We start from the raw sequence: 16,688 nt of genomic DNA, 5'->3' as shown, positions 1-16,688 counted from the left end.
AATAACTTCCAAACATGCAATCATAAACAGAGAATGTCTTACTATGTGGTATATGATATCCTGTTGGTCCACGGGGTTGCTGGGATTAATGGTAATTAAGGTGTTTGGGTTAGTCCACGTAAGTATAAATGTGTCGACACATGAATAATATTGGTCGTGAAAGCCTACGTGTTAAACTGGGATTCATGGTATCGGCCTAATACAAGGTGGCTTTTCCATCATTGAATCGTGACGATCTGTGCAGCTAATGCCGAAGACTGAGATATGTTAACATCAGCGACTGGACACAAGTGTAACCTGTCTGTTCGCCCTGACCTCCACACGCTGGGCTGTGATGCAGGTGTCAAACTACCTGAACTGGGTCGTGCGAAACCTGGCGGACATAGAGGTGCAGATGGGAGCCATCAAGCGAGTGAACAACCTCCTGCAGATCGAGACCGAATCCTACGACGGGCTGCTTTGTGAGTGACCCTTGGGGCCTTCTCCGGCATTTTCTCGCCAAGAACTGTCGCACGGTGGTTAGTCCATAGGATTTGCAGGCCTGCAAACTCAATATTGGATGGGGCTTTGGCACAGCGGGTCGGCGCATCGTGCTACGAACCCGTGTAGCGAACCGAGTTCAATTCCCAGCCGTGGCTAATGTCAAGTTGTATGCAAGCCAGGCCTGGCCACACCCTTAATCAACCTGCACGGACCATTGTGGTGAAGTATGGTAAGAATAATTCCCAACGCCGACACAGCAGTGGATTGATAAAATGGCTTTAAAAATGTAATTAAAAAGCTCAAAAAGTGCGGTAGACAGGCTTAGTTATGTTTGCCATAACAGGCTGTGCAGTAGCACACGAGCCCTTGATGTCTGCAGCTTGCCGTCACGGCAAGCAGGCTGTTTATTATTCTTTGCTGATTGGGTCACGCGCACGATTGCCGTTTTGAACGGAGACTGCCAGGAAAGTCTTGTGACTGTGGTGACAGCACAAAGCTCGCGGTGACGAGATGTTAACTACCTCGCCTGGTATACAGGAGGGCCTGCGTTATATCCCGACTCAGTCGTCTGTATATTCGGAGTTTGTATGTCTCTCCCCGTGGTCGTGTGGATTTGTATCTGGGTCCTCCAGTTTTTCCCTCCACATTTAGAATCACTTGTGGCCAGGTCACTTCTGAAAAAGTGCCATATAGCTCAGTGGTAAAATAAAAAAAATTGTTGAATATTGTACGGTTTAAATACAATCGGGTTTGATTTAAAATCCCAGTTAAGGATCCACTCAGCTCATCAACCTTTATGGTCGATAAAATGAATACTACTTTGTGGGGAAGTCAACACTGACCATCTTATGAACAGACTGCCCCCCACCATGGGAATATGGAATTTGCAGAGTGGTTCAGCGCTGCTAAGGAATCCTTGACCATTGCTTATTTGAGAAGGGTGGCACATAGTCTTTAGATTTTTATGACTCAAGCTTTTAGGTCCTATCAGTCAATGTTACAATGTATGATGATAGGAAAGGCAGATTCAATTATTGAATATTAACAAGTATAATTATCCAAATCAAAAACTCTTCACGTGCCGTTGTGTAAAGTAAAAGTCTGACTTTTTATACCAAATAATATTTTGCTCAAAATGACTGCAACCACGCAACATTTAATGAATAGACCACACCGCTGATGGAACTGGAGTTCGTCTGCTTAAACTGTTGGTTCAGAAGATACATAAGTAAAGAACAATTTTTTTTAAACTAATGTAATTGTGTGTGGAGAAAAAGATGTTTGTCTCTGAAAGATTTATTTTAATATCAAATCAATATAAAGAGTTTTGTAAGGTTTAAAAAAAGAAACTTTCAATGTGCACAGCACATTTTTCTTGCATGACGGTTGTACACATTTCCCCAAAGCACACTTGTGATTGCACCATAATATGTATGTCACCTGTTTATCCTACACAAAGCTGAAGGTGAATCTGTGCCAATTGGCCGTCCCTTAACGGATTGCCCTTGCACCTCGTCATGTGATGAACAAAATAGATCAAGCGGGCAATACGCCTCCCTCATATACCTCTGTCTCCACGTGAGAAATAAACAATTTATTTACGCAACCCATGGGCCCCACGGCCTTCTGGAAGTGAAGAATGTGATCGATCATCACCGTGGCTGACGTCGCCGACGTTATGGCAACGTCCCCACACGCCGCGGGTGAGGCGCGATAGCTCGGTTCTGCCGTGGTGCGTGTGCACGCGAGCGACGACGAGGGTGCGTGTGCACGCGAGCGACGACGAGGGTATGTGCATGCCGTGTCGCGTGCAGCCCAAGCACAGGTGCCGGACAACTGGCCGCAGTCGGGCGAGATCAAGATCGAGGAGCTGTCCGTGCGCTACGACAGCACGCTGAAGCCCGTGCTCAAGCACGTCAACGCCCACATCCAGCCCAGCCAAAAGGTGGAGCACGAATGTACACACGCACGGGCCAGCAGGGCCCGGATTTATTATTTGTTCGTTTATTATTTTCAATCAATCAAGCAATCAATTATCTTCTTTTGAAGGGCCAATATCACCCTCGATGAAGTAGGCATCGTTGCACATTGCAGCAGAACGGGAACGGTACAGGGGGCGTAGAGCAGCAACAGGAATCCGATGAGCTATGAAGCTCTTTTTTACACATGTCCAGGAGGACAAATAATTCCTGCTGTGTCTTGCCGATTCGTTCCCTGGCTGTGATGCCTGACTGATAAAAAATATTTTTTTCTTTCAATCAGTGAGTGAGTGAGTGACTGTGGTATACATCAGAGTGCACCTGGCCTGACACTGGCGCTGTGGTTACGTCATCGTCACTTAGTGACGAATGGCGGGTATTGGTATTGGTGTATTATTATGATGTTCTAGAAGAGCCTGTGAGGTGAAATCGACATACATCTCGTCGAGTCTTTGCTTAGAACTATAATAATACAAAACCAAATTAAATTAGTTTGGGCCTGCTCAAACCAGGAATTTCTTTTTACCTTTTTACTTTTGAATGTAGGCCAACAAATGTTTGCATCTGGGGGTTTCCAACGATGCTGAGTCCAAACATGGCATCTTATTTTCGGTACCCGAAATGCGGTGCTACTTTTTTTGTCAGCGTGTTAGTCTCAAGTGGGAAGAACCCACCTAGTTTACGTGTATTGCATGATGTATACAGTAACCGATGAACCCTGATGCTGCAACCGTGAACGTTTGCCCAGGTGGGAATCTGTGGACGCACGGGGAGTGGGAAGTCTTCGCTCTCGCTGGCCTTCTTCCGGATGGTGGACACTTTTGAAGGTGACAATTTAGTGATCACATTCACTCTGCCGTTTGCTACGAGTGCTGCACAAATGCTTCGTTATAACCTGACATTTGGTACAAACATAGTGGAGTTGGGGTTTATAAGTTCTGGCAAAGAGTTTAATTGGGAATGAACAATTCTGTAATATGTAAGTTCTCTTGCATTACTGTTGTAAAGAAGTACATCGTTGCATTTGGTCCAGAATACAGTACTGTAATGGCGCCGTTGTATGTATAGTGAACTTCGTTCGCACCGTGTTTATCATGTACCATTCACCACAATACACGATGAGGTAAAGTGTATGCATTTGCATGTCCATCTCTGTGCTGCGCATATGTACGTTGGTGTAAATTCACAGGTTAGCAAGTGTTCCTTGCAGTTTTGTGAAATACGCCACTGATGTCTCTAATAACAATAGTGGACAGACCGATTAAGGCAATGTGTTGTGACAATTTCACCAAGGCTTGATTGAGTCTGACCCTTTGTCTGCCACCCCCGGTCCAGACACGAGAGACATAATCGGTTGCTCTGATTCAACTCAAGAATCGCTTCTCTCTGTGCCATGCTACCCTCTCATTTTTAGTGTTTTGTTGTTTTTTCCCATCTCATTTGTACCGTTGCATTCCGCTCCATTAGCCCGACCATTACGTTTGCTTCGCGAGTCGCGGGATCGACCTATTCCCGCGCGCGACGGTTCGTGAGCGCGACTGAAATGGATACTTTTTAGGCTCGGTGAATGTGGGGCGCCATCGCACACCCGTAACAATGCCACCGCCTCCCCATGCGTGCCGTGCGCAGGGAGGATCATCATTGACAACATCGACATCGCCAAGATCCCCCTGCACACGCTGCGCTCGCGTCTGTCCATCATCCTGCAGGACCCCATCCTCTTTAGTGGATCAATCAGGTTACCCCTCCTCCTCCCTCCTCGTGCACCGCGCGTCACCTCCACCCCTCTCCCACGCCTAAAAATTATTGTATATCTCTTTATTTATAGAATCATAGGCAGAGAGTTTGACTTCTGTATTCGGGGGGGGGGAGCAGGAGTTTGCTTTGTCCCTCAGATTAGGAATTGCGGGTGCATGTAATTAATACATTTATTTTTAATCTTAATTGTAAACTACTGAAATTGAATTAATAAAGGTGTCCAGTTTGGAAGTGAAGCTCTGCCCATGTAGAGAATCTATTGAAATTGAGTGAAATAATTTGTTTTACACTGTTCTGACAGCTACATGTTGTTGTGACATATACACCGTTTAATTACATACCTATTCAGGTTACCAAACCGGTAATATGGTCTGCACATTTTCAGATTAACAATCCATTATAATGTATATGGTTACAATAACCTCCTCTGATTTTCACACCTGATGGGCATACAATGATGACATCATCTTACTCTATTTAAAACCAAAAGAGAAAGACTTCTTCACAATCCTGGCAAATTGGCTGATGAAGCTAGTTGTAATCACCAGAGAAACTTAAGTGCTTAAATTGTAAATGTTGTGGGTTTACTCTCCAACACACAAGCGGTGTGCTGACGTAGTAACTGATTGGCACGTTTTGTTTACGTGACAAACCTCACTGATTGGCTGTGTTGGGTGGTGGTGCTGGGTTCATGACACATTTATATTTATGGAATCTAACCCAAACACATTCTTACGAGTCACAGTAATTTGTTAACTTTAATGAAGTTAGGTGTTAGCGTTAGGTTTATCAGGTATTTTTTGGGGGGATATTTTTAAGGGTTAAGCGATTTTTATTATGACAGCATTTATTCAGCAAGTCATATTTTGTTAACACGCGTAACTGACCAGCAATTATGAAAATGTGCGTGCAGTAATTTAAAATTAAGTTTCCATACCAATGTGGAATTTACACAGCTTCCTCAGGGATGTAAACAGAATAGCACCCTGTGCTCATTTGTACAGGAAACCACTTTGACTTTTTAAATCTAGTTTGTCCTGATGTTTCAGAAAGTTAACAAAACAAAACTACAACTCAACTATTTTTTATTTTACTAGGCAAGTCCGACTGAGCTGTATAGCTCTTTTTCAGAAGTGACCTGGCCACAAATGATTGCTCAACAAAGTGGCATATCACGTGGAAATTTATAACAGCCAATTACTCTAAACGCACATGATTTATAAATATGGAGGGAAAAACTGGAGGACCCACAGAAATATCCATGCCACCATGGGAAGAGAGACTTTGCATAGAGAGACATTGCAAACTCATATATATATCGGTGGCACCGTCAGCAACACATTTTGATAATGAACGCTCGTCACGATGTGACGTGAAGGTTTGTGCCGTGGCTGCTGCTGTGCCACGCTGCTGCTGTGTCACGCTGCTGCTGTGCCACGCTGCTGCTGTGCCACGCTGCTGCTGTGCCACGCTGCTGCTGTGCCACGCTGCTGCTATGTGACAGGTTCAACCTGGACCCGGAGGCGGCGTGTGGCGACGGGGTCCTCTGGGAGGCCCTTGACATCGCTCAGTTGAAGCACGTGGTCAAGGCGCTGCCGGGGGGCCTCGGTGCGTCAACCCCTCCCCCAAATCTCAGTCACGACTTTCCACACTTACCTCTCTCTCCCATCTTAAATGCATTGCATCGGTTTTTTTGTCTGACTCAGGTGCCATAGGGAGGTTAACTAATGTCTGGGTGTGGTCAAGGGATAGCTCCTTACCGGTCATCGATGTCTCGTGATTGCTTGTGCTAGCCGTCTTGCAGATAACAGAAAGTTATGTAATGAGTGGTGTAGAACAGGGCTTAAATTCAGCCACTACGATGGTGCGGTGATTGCACTAAGAGTTCGCCACCCTGAGTTAAGTTCCCGTCCGCGGCCAACGCGGACGGGTCACCTCTTCACCAATCGGTAGTGACCAGAGTGCTGATGTCTGGTAGAACAAAAGGGTGATTGTTTTCGTGCAGTGGAACATGTTGATACACAGGAGAATGAGGCACGCTACACAGCATTAAAACAAAGGTTGTACAGTATTCCCTCGTTATCCGTGAAAGATACGTTCCGCAGATGATCATGAACAGCAAATTTCGCGGACAATGATATTGGCCTATGGAAACCTATCTTCTAAATGGGTTACCTTAAATAAATACGTAAATAAGCGATTCAATACATTAACATTTCATAATAACAAAAAATGGCTATAATAATCATAAAGTAAATGAATATTAACGTATTAAATAATAGTTTTTAACTTAACTTACCTTAAATGATGATGCGGTGCATCATTACACTATCTCATGACGTTATCTCATCACTTTCTCTCAATCTCTCTCTCGATGCAGTCGTATGGCGTTCCAGACGCGATTCGTGGATAACGAGGGAATACTGTAATGTAGTCCTTGTTGGGCTGATGGCAGTTGCTCTTAAGCGTCGCCTTGGAGATGCCTAATAATTCGACTCCTGATGTCGGATCGTGCTGCCACCATTCCACAGACGCCATGGTGACGGAAAACGGCGAGAACTTCAGCGTGGGGCAGAGGCAGCTTTTCTGCCTGGCCAGAGCCTTCGTGCGCAAAACCAGCATCTTCATCATGGACGAGGCGACGGCCTCCATCGACATGGCCACGGTGAGCACCGAGTTGCCCAACAGCAGCGACTCCCCTCCAGGCACACCTGTACACACGCACACACCTCTACACCTGCACACACCTCTACACCTCCACACACCTCTACACCTGCACACACCTCTACACCTCCACACACCTCTACACCTCCACACACCTCTACACCTGCACACACCTCTACACCTCCACACACCTCTACACCTGCACACACCTCTACACCTCCACACACCTCTACACCTCTACACCTCCACACACCTCTACACCTCTACACCTCCACACACCTCTACACCTCCACACACCTCTACACCTCCACACACCTCTACACCTCCACACACCTCTACACCTCCACACACCTCTACACCTCCACACACCTCTACACCTCCACACACCTCTACACCTCCACACACCTCTACACCTGCACACACCTCTACACCTCTACACCTCCACACACCTCTACACCTCTACACACCTCTACACCTCCACACACCTCTACACCTGCACACACCTCTACACCTCTACACCTCCACACACCTCTACACCTGCACACACCTCTACACCTCCACACACCGCTACACCTGCACACACCTCTACACCTCTACACCTCCACACACCTCTACACCTCCACACACCTCTACACCTCCACACACCTCTACACCTCCACACACCTCTACACCTCCACACACCTCTAGACCTCCACACACCTCTACACCTCCACACACCTCTAGACCTCCACACACCTCTAGACCTCCACACACCTCCACACACGTCTACACCTCCACACACCTCTACTCCTGCACACACCTCTACACCTGCACACACCTCTACACCTCCACACACCTCTACACATCCACACACCTCTACACCTCCACACACCTCTACACCTCCACACACCTCTACACATCCACACACCTCTACACATCCACACACCTCTACACCTCCACACACCTCTACACCTCCACATACCTCTACACCTCCACACACCTCTACACATCCACACACCTCTACACCTGCACACACCTCTACACCTGCACACACCTCTACACATCCACACACCTCTACACCTCCACACACCTCTACACATCCACACACCTCTACACCTCCACACACCTCTACACCTCCACACACCTCTAAACCTCCACACACCTCTACACCTGCACACACCTCTACACCTGCACACACCTCTACACCTCCACACACCTCTACACCTCCACACACCTCTACACCTCCACACACCTCTACACCACATACCTCTACACCTCCACACACCTCTACACCTTCACACACCTCTCCACATCCACACACCTCTACACCTCCACACACCTCTCCACATCCACACACCTCTACACCTGCACACACCTCTACACCTCCACACACCTCTACACCTCCACACACCTCTACACATCCACACACCTCTACACCACATACCTCTACACCTCCACACACCTCTCCACATCCACATACCTCTACACATCCACCTTAACAGATTGTTGGGGCAAGTACTGTTAGCGTGCACCTATGAAGGTCGACATTTTGCACCCAAGGGGCTGGGTGGCCAACACCACGCCCAGCCGCCTTTGTTTCCCTAGTGGTATTGTTCACACACCTCACCAGGTACTCATTGGGGGCTTAATTGACTTAGGGGAGGCCCAGGACTGGTTCAGATAATCGTCACTGGTGTTGGCGATGAGCGGGAATCGAACCCGGGTTCGTAACCCAGTGCGCTCACAATTACACGACTGCTTCCCACCACACAACAACAACAACAACCGCTTCCCATTGTATCTGTACCAGATGGAAATTCCTCCGGAACAGCTATTGAAGGTATTCACGAACTACGTAGTCTAAATAGATGTTAAATAATGTGGGAGCCAGAGGGCATCCCTGTCGCACCCCAAGGTGTACAGGGAATGGCTCCGACTCCTGGCCACGTAGTTTTACCCGGGCCCGCTCACCAACATGAAGGCCCTTAATGATCGTGAGCAGAGGGTCAGGGACTCCGAAAGCACGAAGAACTACCCAGAGCCCAGGCCTACTGATGGTATCATAGGCCTTAACCAGGTCAATAAAGCAGAGATGTAGGTCTTGTTGGAATTCCATACATCTTTGCTGTAGCAGATGGACAGAAAATATGGCATCTGTGCAGGACCGCCCTTTCCTAAAACTGCATTAGGGTTCCGCAAGCCTCTCCTCAGCATGCCTAGCAAGGCAATGTTGAATAATCCTTGCCAGGACCTTTCCCGGCACACTGAGGACTGAGATGCCCCTGTAGTTGTTACAGTCTGTGCGGCCCCCCTTCTAAAGAGAGGGACCACCAGGGCATCCTTCCAATCCTGTGGAACCCGTCCAGTGGTCCAGACTGTTGTTATGATGTCATGATGTAGAGCAGTCTGTGCACAAATGCCACCCTTCCTCAGCATTTCGTTTGGGAGATCATCTCTGCCCGGTGCCTTTCCTGGTCTCAGACTCTGGATCGCCTTCAGTACTTCCTCAACAGATGGCACCTCAGCCAGCCACTCACAGGGGGTGACTTCTTCTTCCAATATTTGAGGCACCGCAGCCTCGGCAGGGTCATCCCCACTTTGTCCCACGTTGTTTTCCAGGCTGAGTAATTTCCCCTCCCCCAGGACCTCACAGAAATGCTCAGCAAATCTGCAAACCTTTTCCTGGGGGTCGGAGATTGGATCACCGTTCTTTTCCCTAATGATGGTAATAGGTGTGGTGCTGCAGCTTATTTTTTTATGGAATTAAAGAGAGATTTATGATCGTAGGCCATTGAGGCAGACTCCATCTCCTCAGCAACCCGCGACCACCACCCATCCTTGCAGCGCCTCACAGCTCTCCGAACCTCCGAGCGAAGGCTGCGGTAAGCCTCTTCATTCTCTGACGTGGGATGCTGTAGTCAATGAGAGTGGGCCTGTCGCTCTTTCTCAGCCAGCTTAAACACCTCCTCTGTCAGCCAGGGTCTCTGGGGAGGTTTGGACCGTGTACCCAAAGCAGCCATTGCAGCTGAATGAGCCGCAGTCCTGAACCTCGCCCATTTCCCCCCAACATCAGGAGGAGTGGGGGACGATGCCAACCCCACCCGCAAGCGATGATGAAATTCTCGCTTACAACTTTAATCAGCTAGCTGAGACCATGCCACTATGGGTTTGAATGGGGTCCTAGGTGTACACCCACCACTGGAGTAGAAGAATGGCAGGCGTATCTTACAGATGACAAGTCGATGGTCAGTGAGCAGATCAGCTCCAAGGTGGGTCCTGGTGTCAAGGACATGGGCCCGCATCCACTGTTCCATCACTATGTAGTCCAGCAGATGTTCTTGCTTGGACCCAGCATGCATCCATGATGTTGTGTGGATGTGCTGATGCCGGAACGGCGTGTTGGTAATTACAAGCCCATGGGTTGTACAAAAATCTAGCAGCCTCCTGCCATTGTTATTGAGCTGATCTGGCTAATGCCTTACAATCACTCCAGACCAGGTGCCAGTATCATGACCAACTGGGGCATTGAAGTCACCCAACAAGATGACTCTATCCCGAGGGGCCACTTTAGCTAGCACCTGTGACAGGAGGTCATAGAAGGCATCTGACTCATCGGCCTTGCCTGCATCCCTCCATGGATGTTCATCCTCGGTGGGGGCATAAGTAACCATGACCACCACTCCTCGCCTCTGGTTGATGGGAAGGCGAGCCCAAAGTAGCCTGGGGCTTACAGCTTTCCACACCTCAACGCCATGCTTCCACACCCCCTTCATTCTTTTGTTCAGAAGAAGAGCCACTCCCTGTTGTTTGGCAGTCTCCTGCCCCGAGAAGAGGACTATCGACCCCTCATGGTGGCGGGAGCCAGAGCCGGTCCACCAGACCTCCTGAATACCACAGAGATCCAGGCGGTACCGGTCCAGCTCCTGACAGAGGAGTGGCAGCCTCTCCTCCGCAGTGAGCTTTCGAACATTACACGTGGCCACAAGTAGTGGTTTTTTGTTGTTTCTGGAAGAGCCCCGAGGGTAAGGATTCAGTCTCCTTGCTCCGCCAAATGGGGTTTGGCCAGGAGATGTCATAGACGCCTCTGGCACAAGCTTATTAATACAGATTTTCAGTCATGGTTTAGTGGTAATTAATTGAAGATGGAAGGGTTATCAGCCCCTCGCACCTATTACACCCCCACACACATACCTGCACACATTCACCTCCACACCCTCAAACACTCACGCCTTTGCACCTAGACACACACCCTCACATTCACACTTTCAGTTTCACACATATCCGTACCAACGCCCCGCGCCACATACAATTTAAACGAGGATTTCTGATGGAGAAGGTTTATTCGTCACAGCTAATGGTGCCACTCTGTTCCATGTGTCCTTCATCACGGCACAGCAGAACGATCCTGCTGAAAACCGACCACCACCAACGATGGCTAATACCCTGCAGACCACTGGAGTCATCAGTGTCACCACTCAGAAGGGCCTTCGTCAGGGCCGGCACTGACAACAACGTCTGTAAAATGTCGAAGGGCACTTGGGCGCGAAATAAAACATTGTCGATGTTTAATTCGCCTTCGATCGGAAGTGGGCAGCTTAACAGGCAACATGCGGAAAGTGGGGCTCCTCGAGCAACACTGGCACACGTGACTGAGACACGGACTACGCAGCATCACTCGGTCTGTCAGCCCTTGGAGGAGCTGTGTACCAAGAGGAACCTTGCCAGGGCTACAGACCGGGCCACATCATCACCATCATCATATACCAGGGTCTATCCACTGCTGGCCACATCACGTGCTCGATACTGGATAAACTTGCGACTGCGGTGGTAGAACACGAGCAGAAGAGGTAGAATGATTTTAGAGGGACTGTGTGTATTTTTACTTTGCTTCTTTTGTTCTTATTCAGGAGAGCATTCTCCAGAAGGTGGTGATGACAGCGTTTGCCAACAGGACAGTAGTCATCATCGCTGTGAGTATTACTGAGCACAAATTGATTTCTCCCAGCCACAACTACATGACGGCTTGAGTAATAACATCAGAAGTGGTTTGTAAGGAGATGAAAACATTGGTGTTGGTATGAAACAGTGATCTATTTCAGAGAAGCGTGTGGCAATATTTGAATATCTTCTCCTGTAATCTTATTTGGGTATTTCGGTAAAGTCACATAGATAGGTTCAAAGAAAATAACAAAAAACTACGACGTCTCGATCTCACACCAACACAGCCACCTCAGCGCGCTCGCCGTGGAGGCCGCTCACCGATCTCACATTAACATGCTAATTTTTACCTGGCAGCCCTTTAATTGGTGGAACCCACCGCCAATCGCGGTCCGTGCCCATCACTTACATTAACAATAGCTGCCTCACCCATGCTGCTGACATTTGGGCTATGCCCATTTTAAACCTTTATAAACAGTTTGCCTTTAGAAGCTAACCCCCTTTTCCTGATGACGACCGCTTGTGTTGCGATCGAAACGTCGTCGTTTTTGTTATTTTCTTTGAACCTATCTACGTGACTTTACCAAATGACCAAAATAATATGAATTCCTGCAGTCACGAAAGCTTTAAGTCAAGATCTTCTCCTGTGCTCCTGCATAAAAACGTTAATGATGTATTCATTATAAAATTATGTTGATCGCAAAGGATAGTCATGTATAGAGGTGCATGTGGGGAGCGGTAGTGCAGCGGTTAGCACGCTGCGCAATGAACCCGACAAATCGAATTTGATTCCCGCTCACGGCCAATATCAGTGATGTTTATCTGAACCCGTCCTGGGCCTCCCCCAGGTCGACTCAGCAAATGAGTACCTCGTGTGGTATGTAAACATCACCACTGTGGAGACAAAGGTGGCCGGGCGTGGTGTTGGCCACCCATCCCTTTGTGTGCCATGCCGACCTTCATAGGTGCTCGCTGACAGTACTTGCCCCAACAGTCTGTTAATGCTAATCAGGCTATATTTGTCTTTATGCTCTTAATGAATGCGCATGCTTGTGCGCATGCGCATATCTACACTCACATGGAAGAGTGATGATGCTCATGTCTGGCCACGTGTGTGTGCCACGTGCGAACGTTTACTCCTATGTCAATGTACTCTACATGCAAATGCAAGCATTGAATGTATATTGACATGCGAGTATCAGTGTACATGTACCAGCATAAGTGTGCTTCCATGTGCGTGTGTCTTTTTGTGCAGCGTGGCATAGTAGTTAGCGCACTTCACTGTGAAATTTGCAATCTCAGTTCGATTCCCGCTTAGTACTGGTGGAGAGACAAAGCAGCCAGGCGTGGTGTTGGCCATGAAGGGAGGCTTCATGTGCCGTGTCAGGCTTCATAGTTGCTCACAAATAGCACTTGCCCCAACAATCTGTGAATGGCTATGGGGGAAATCTTTGTCTTTGTAGTAATTAGAGCCCTGTGCTATGAACCCCATGACATGGGTTAAATTCCAAGCCATGTCTAACGTCGGTGTTGAGTGACATCTGAACCGGTCTAGGGCCTCCCTACATCAACTCAGCCTTAAATATGTGCCTGGTGCGGGATGTAAATATCAACTACGCTGCTGGCCACATCACACCCTCGGACGCCACGATGGCCTTCGTTGGCGTTCGCGAACAGCACTTTGCGCCAACAATCTTGTGTGGGCTAACGGGGAATTGTTGTCTCTTGTGTGCGTCTATGCGTGCAGCACCGCGTGCACACCATCCTGACGGCGGACCTGGTGATGGTGCTGAAGCGCGGCAGCGTGCTGGAGTACGACACGCCCAGCACGCTGCTCGCGCACGACAGCATGTTCGCTTCCTTTGTGCGGGCCGACAAATGATGCTCCCTTCGCCCCCTCTTTCCGTGCACACCCAAGGTCTCGCAGCCTATACACCTGGGCACGACGGTGACTGAAACCATTCCGATTAGCAGAGGCCATTCGCGTTTGTGCGGTTCTGCCGACCAGCAAAATCCCTGCCGAACACGTTTACCCATAATGCTCTGAGCAGTGGGACAACCTGAATAATACAGAGAGGTTGGACGGTGCTCATCGGCGCTGACAGCCAGAGGTAGGACTTGGAGATGACCTTTAACCTCTTCGTCCACCATCTCCACCTACCCAGACTGATTTTGTTCTCAGTATACAATGGTATTGCAATGCAATTTAGCTTTATACAAAATTCGAAATACAACGGCATCTCAAGATGCTTTGAAAAGTGAATGGACATTCACTTCCCATCAGACGACTGATGGCGCAGTGTTCATGAGGACGTTCGAGTGCTTCAGGGTGAATTAGCCAAAAAAAAAAGCCATGGGCCTCGCACGTATGACGATGTCACGGTGCTTTGGAATCTTCTGGGTATGCAGAGTGGTCGTTGGAAAGACTAAAGTGATGGGTGGATATGCCATAAATTTCATTTCGTTATTATCAGCTGGTGATGGGGAGAGGCAGAGAAGAAAGAAAGGGGAGCTTGCCATGGGATCGTCGTGTTGTATCGAGTTATCTTTTTAGATGCAAAAAGTAAGTACCATTATTTATAACATTAATATATTAAGTGCTTTTACATGATGAAGATGATGATGATAATGCCGAATCATAACGGCTGATGATAACACAGCTCTGCATCAGCTGAGGACGCTCATGCAGAGTTGGACTTTGCTGGGTCGTGGTAAGACAATCGTGGTGGACATTGATGCAAATCACATTCGTTCAACTTGATTTGTTCGTGCAACGCTGAATACAAATTGACATTTTGTGAATTGCATTTCCTCTGCCGATTCCCGAATCAAACGTTGTATCGGCGCCGAGCTGAGTGAAGTTTTTCACTTTTCCCACCACGGCTGGCACCATCGGTTCGCGTCAGTGCGAACTGCAGTGGCTGGCAACGTCCTGGTTGTCGTGGATCCGTGTTTGGTAATTCTGTTGACAAGAGAACATCATGTGGACGCTACACCAAAACGTAAGGGTTCATGCGACAGAAAATGACCAGGGGATTGCCATAACGCATTTCCACAAAGTGCTGTATATATTGTTCTCCCAGTTGCTCAGTTTTGGGCGTTGTACACGGTAGTTTCAAATGTTTTGTTGTTTTAAGTCAGACCAATGTTTGTCCGCGTGTATTTAATTATCAAGTGTGTTTGTGTGGCAGTGTTACAATCCATGCCGTTGAACTGGAAGCACGTTGCTTTTATGTACACGCCATTGTTCAGTGTCCGGGAACATTGGTGTAGTAATTAGCAGTGAAAGCACACTTCACTTTGGCTCATTAAATAGCCGAGAAAACTTAATTGAGAAAAATCATCACCTCTTCATGGGGACATTAATCATCAGCCTTGATTGAATACATTACTTTTTTTTCTTCAGACATTTTAATTGGATTATTGAAGTCACAGTTAACATATAAAATGAGTTGTGCAGGAAACACATGGGGTCTGATTAATACAAAAGACAAAACGTGTTTGCGTATTATCGTCCATTTCAGCAGAACACTTGCGGAATGGCCTTCGTGCCAACACATGAGCCTGAACAGGATACAAAACACAATCTTAACCAAATGTTGACATACATGAGTACAGAGGACTTAATTTAATGCAAATGTTTGCCAAAGTCAATCAGGTTAATACTCGTGTAAACTCTGAGATCAAGTTGTTTTCTGCCCGTGAAGTTATTAATCACCTCTGTGCATTATGAAGTAGTACTGTATACATTTTAATTAAATTCATAATTTACCGGACACGGTCGATATCAACGTTTCAACAGCTGCACACACCTGCCCGCTACTTTGTATGGGAGAGCGACAAGACTCTTGCTGCGGCATGTCGCGCACACACATGGGCCACGGAGCGAATGAATCGGGAGCTGGCGCTTTGTACCGTGCGTGCAACGACGTGACTTCTCTGTGTGTGCGCCGAGGTAATGTGTTGAGCCTTGGGATTAAATCGACAGTATTTGCTCGGCTGGACGACTCGCAGCTTCTATGTCTGTGTTTGAGCGTCGAGTCATCGATTCATTTGAAGGTTCTTGGTTCAAATCCCCAAGTGGTCGCGTGACATTTCTCTCATGAATAATGTTCGGGTGAGAATTGACGCGGGTTGCGGGTGGGGAGCAGTGGCCGAGCGGTTAGCGCTACGCTGCGCTTCGAACCTGGCGACCCAATTTCGAATCCCGCTCACGGCCTCCCCTAGGTCGACTCAGCCTCAAATAAGTGCCTGGTGCTGTGTGTAAACATCGCCAATGGGGAGACAAAGGCGGGCGGGCGTGGTGTTGGCCACCCACCCCATCGTGTGCTGTTACGTAGATAGGGAAATAAATATATAATCGATCACGACGTTTCGATCGCAACAAGAACAACAAGCGATCGTCCTCAAGTGAAAGAGAGAAACATGCCTCTGTGACGAGGCATTACATAGAGGGAGGAGGGGCGCAAAGGGGCGAGAGGGTGGGGATAAAATTCAAAGAGGGCTTGGGTGAAAGAGAAAAGAAATGTTACAAGGAAGCTTAGATATCAAACTTCACAAAATGCAGAAATGTAATACAACTCAGAGTCGGCTAGCACAACAGTTAACACTTCACCTGGTTGATCAACGTCCTTCCAAAGATTGCTCAATTTTGCATCCATCTCCTCAGTTGAAATTATGTCTGAGTTGTGTGGAAAACCTCTCTCATAAGCTTGTTGTTGCGATCTAAACGTCGTGATCAGTTATTTCTTTATTTCCATATCTACGTTACTTTACCGAAATAACCTAAGAGTACAGAATCATTATGTATCCTGGAGAAATCCGATGAGCTATGAAGCTCTTTTCACAGATATTCAGGAGAGATTTCACAGACGTCCAAAGGCACGT

General features: G+C 47.7%; 1 protein-coding gene across 1 annotated transcript in view; it reads left to right on the top strand.

The window, feature by feature from the left end:
- LOC133351506 (ATP-binding cassette sub-family C member 8-like) overlaps positions 1–15,800 on the top strand; it is a 106,036-nt gene extending 90,236 nt beyond the window's left edge. The window contains 8 exon segments of the mRNA XM_061566765.1: positions 341–461; positions 2,298–2,428; positions 3,211–3,289; positions 4,092–4,200; positions 5,725–5,828; positions 6,752–6,885; positions 11,771–11,833; positions 13,549–15,800. Coding sequence (XP_061422749.1) covers positions 341–461; positions 2,298–2,428; positions 3,211–3,289; positions 4,092–4,200; positions 5,725–5,828; positions 6,752–6,885; positions 11,771–11,833; positions 13,549–13,683 — 876 coding nt within the window. The 3' untranslated portion in view covers positions 13,684–15,800.
- The last annotated feature ends 888 nt before the right edge of the window (positions 15,801–16,688 follow it).

Source organism: Lethenteron reissneri, chromosome 37, assembly GCF_015708825.2.
Source record: "Lethenteron reissneri isolate LAM-NWPU_2019-01 chromosome 37, ASM1570882v1, whole genome shotgun sequence".
NCBI classification, from domain to species: Eukaryota; Metazoa; Chordata; class Hyperoartia; order Petromyzontiformes; family Petromyzontidae; genus Lethenteron; species Lethenteron reissneri.
Note: the sequence above shows the minus strand (reverse complement) of the source record. Positions and strands in the feature narration are given on the sequence as shown.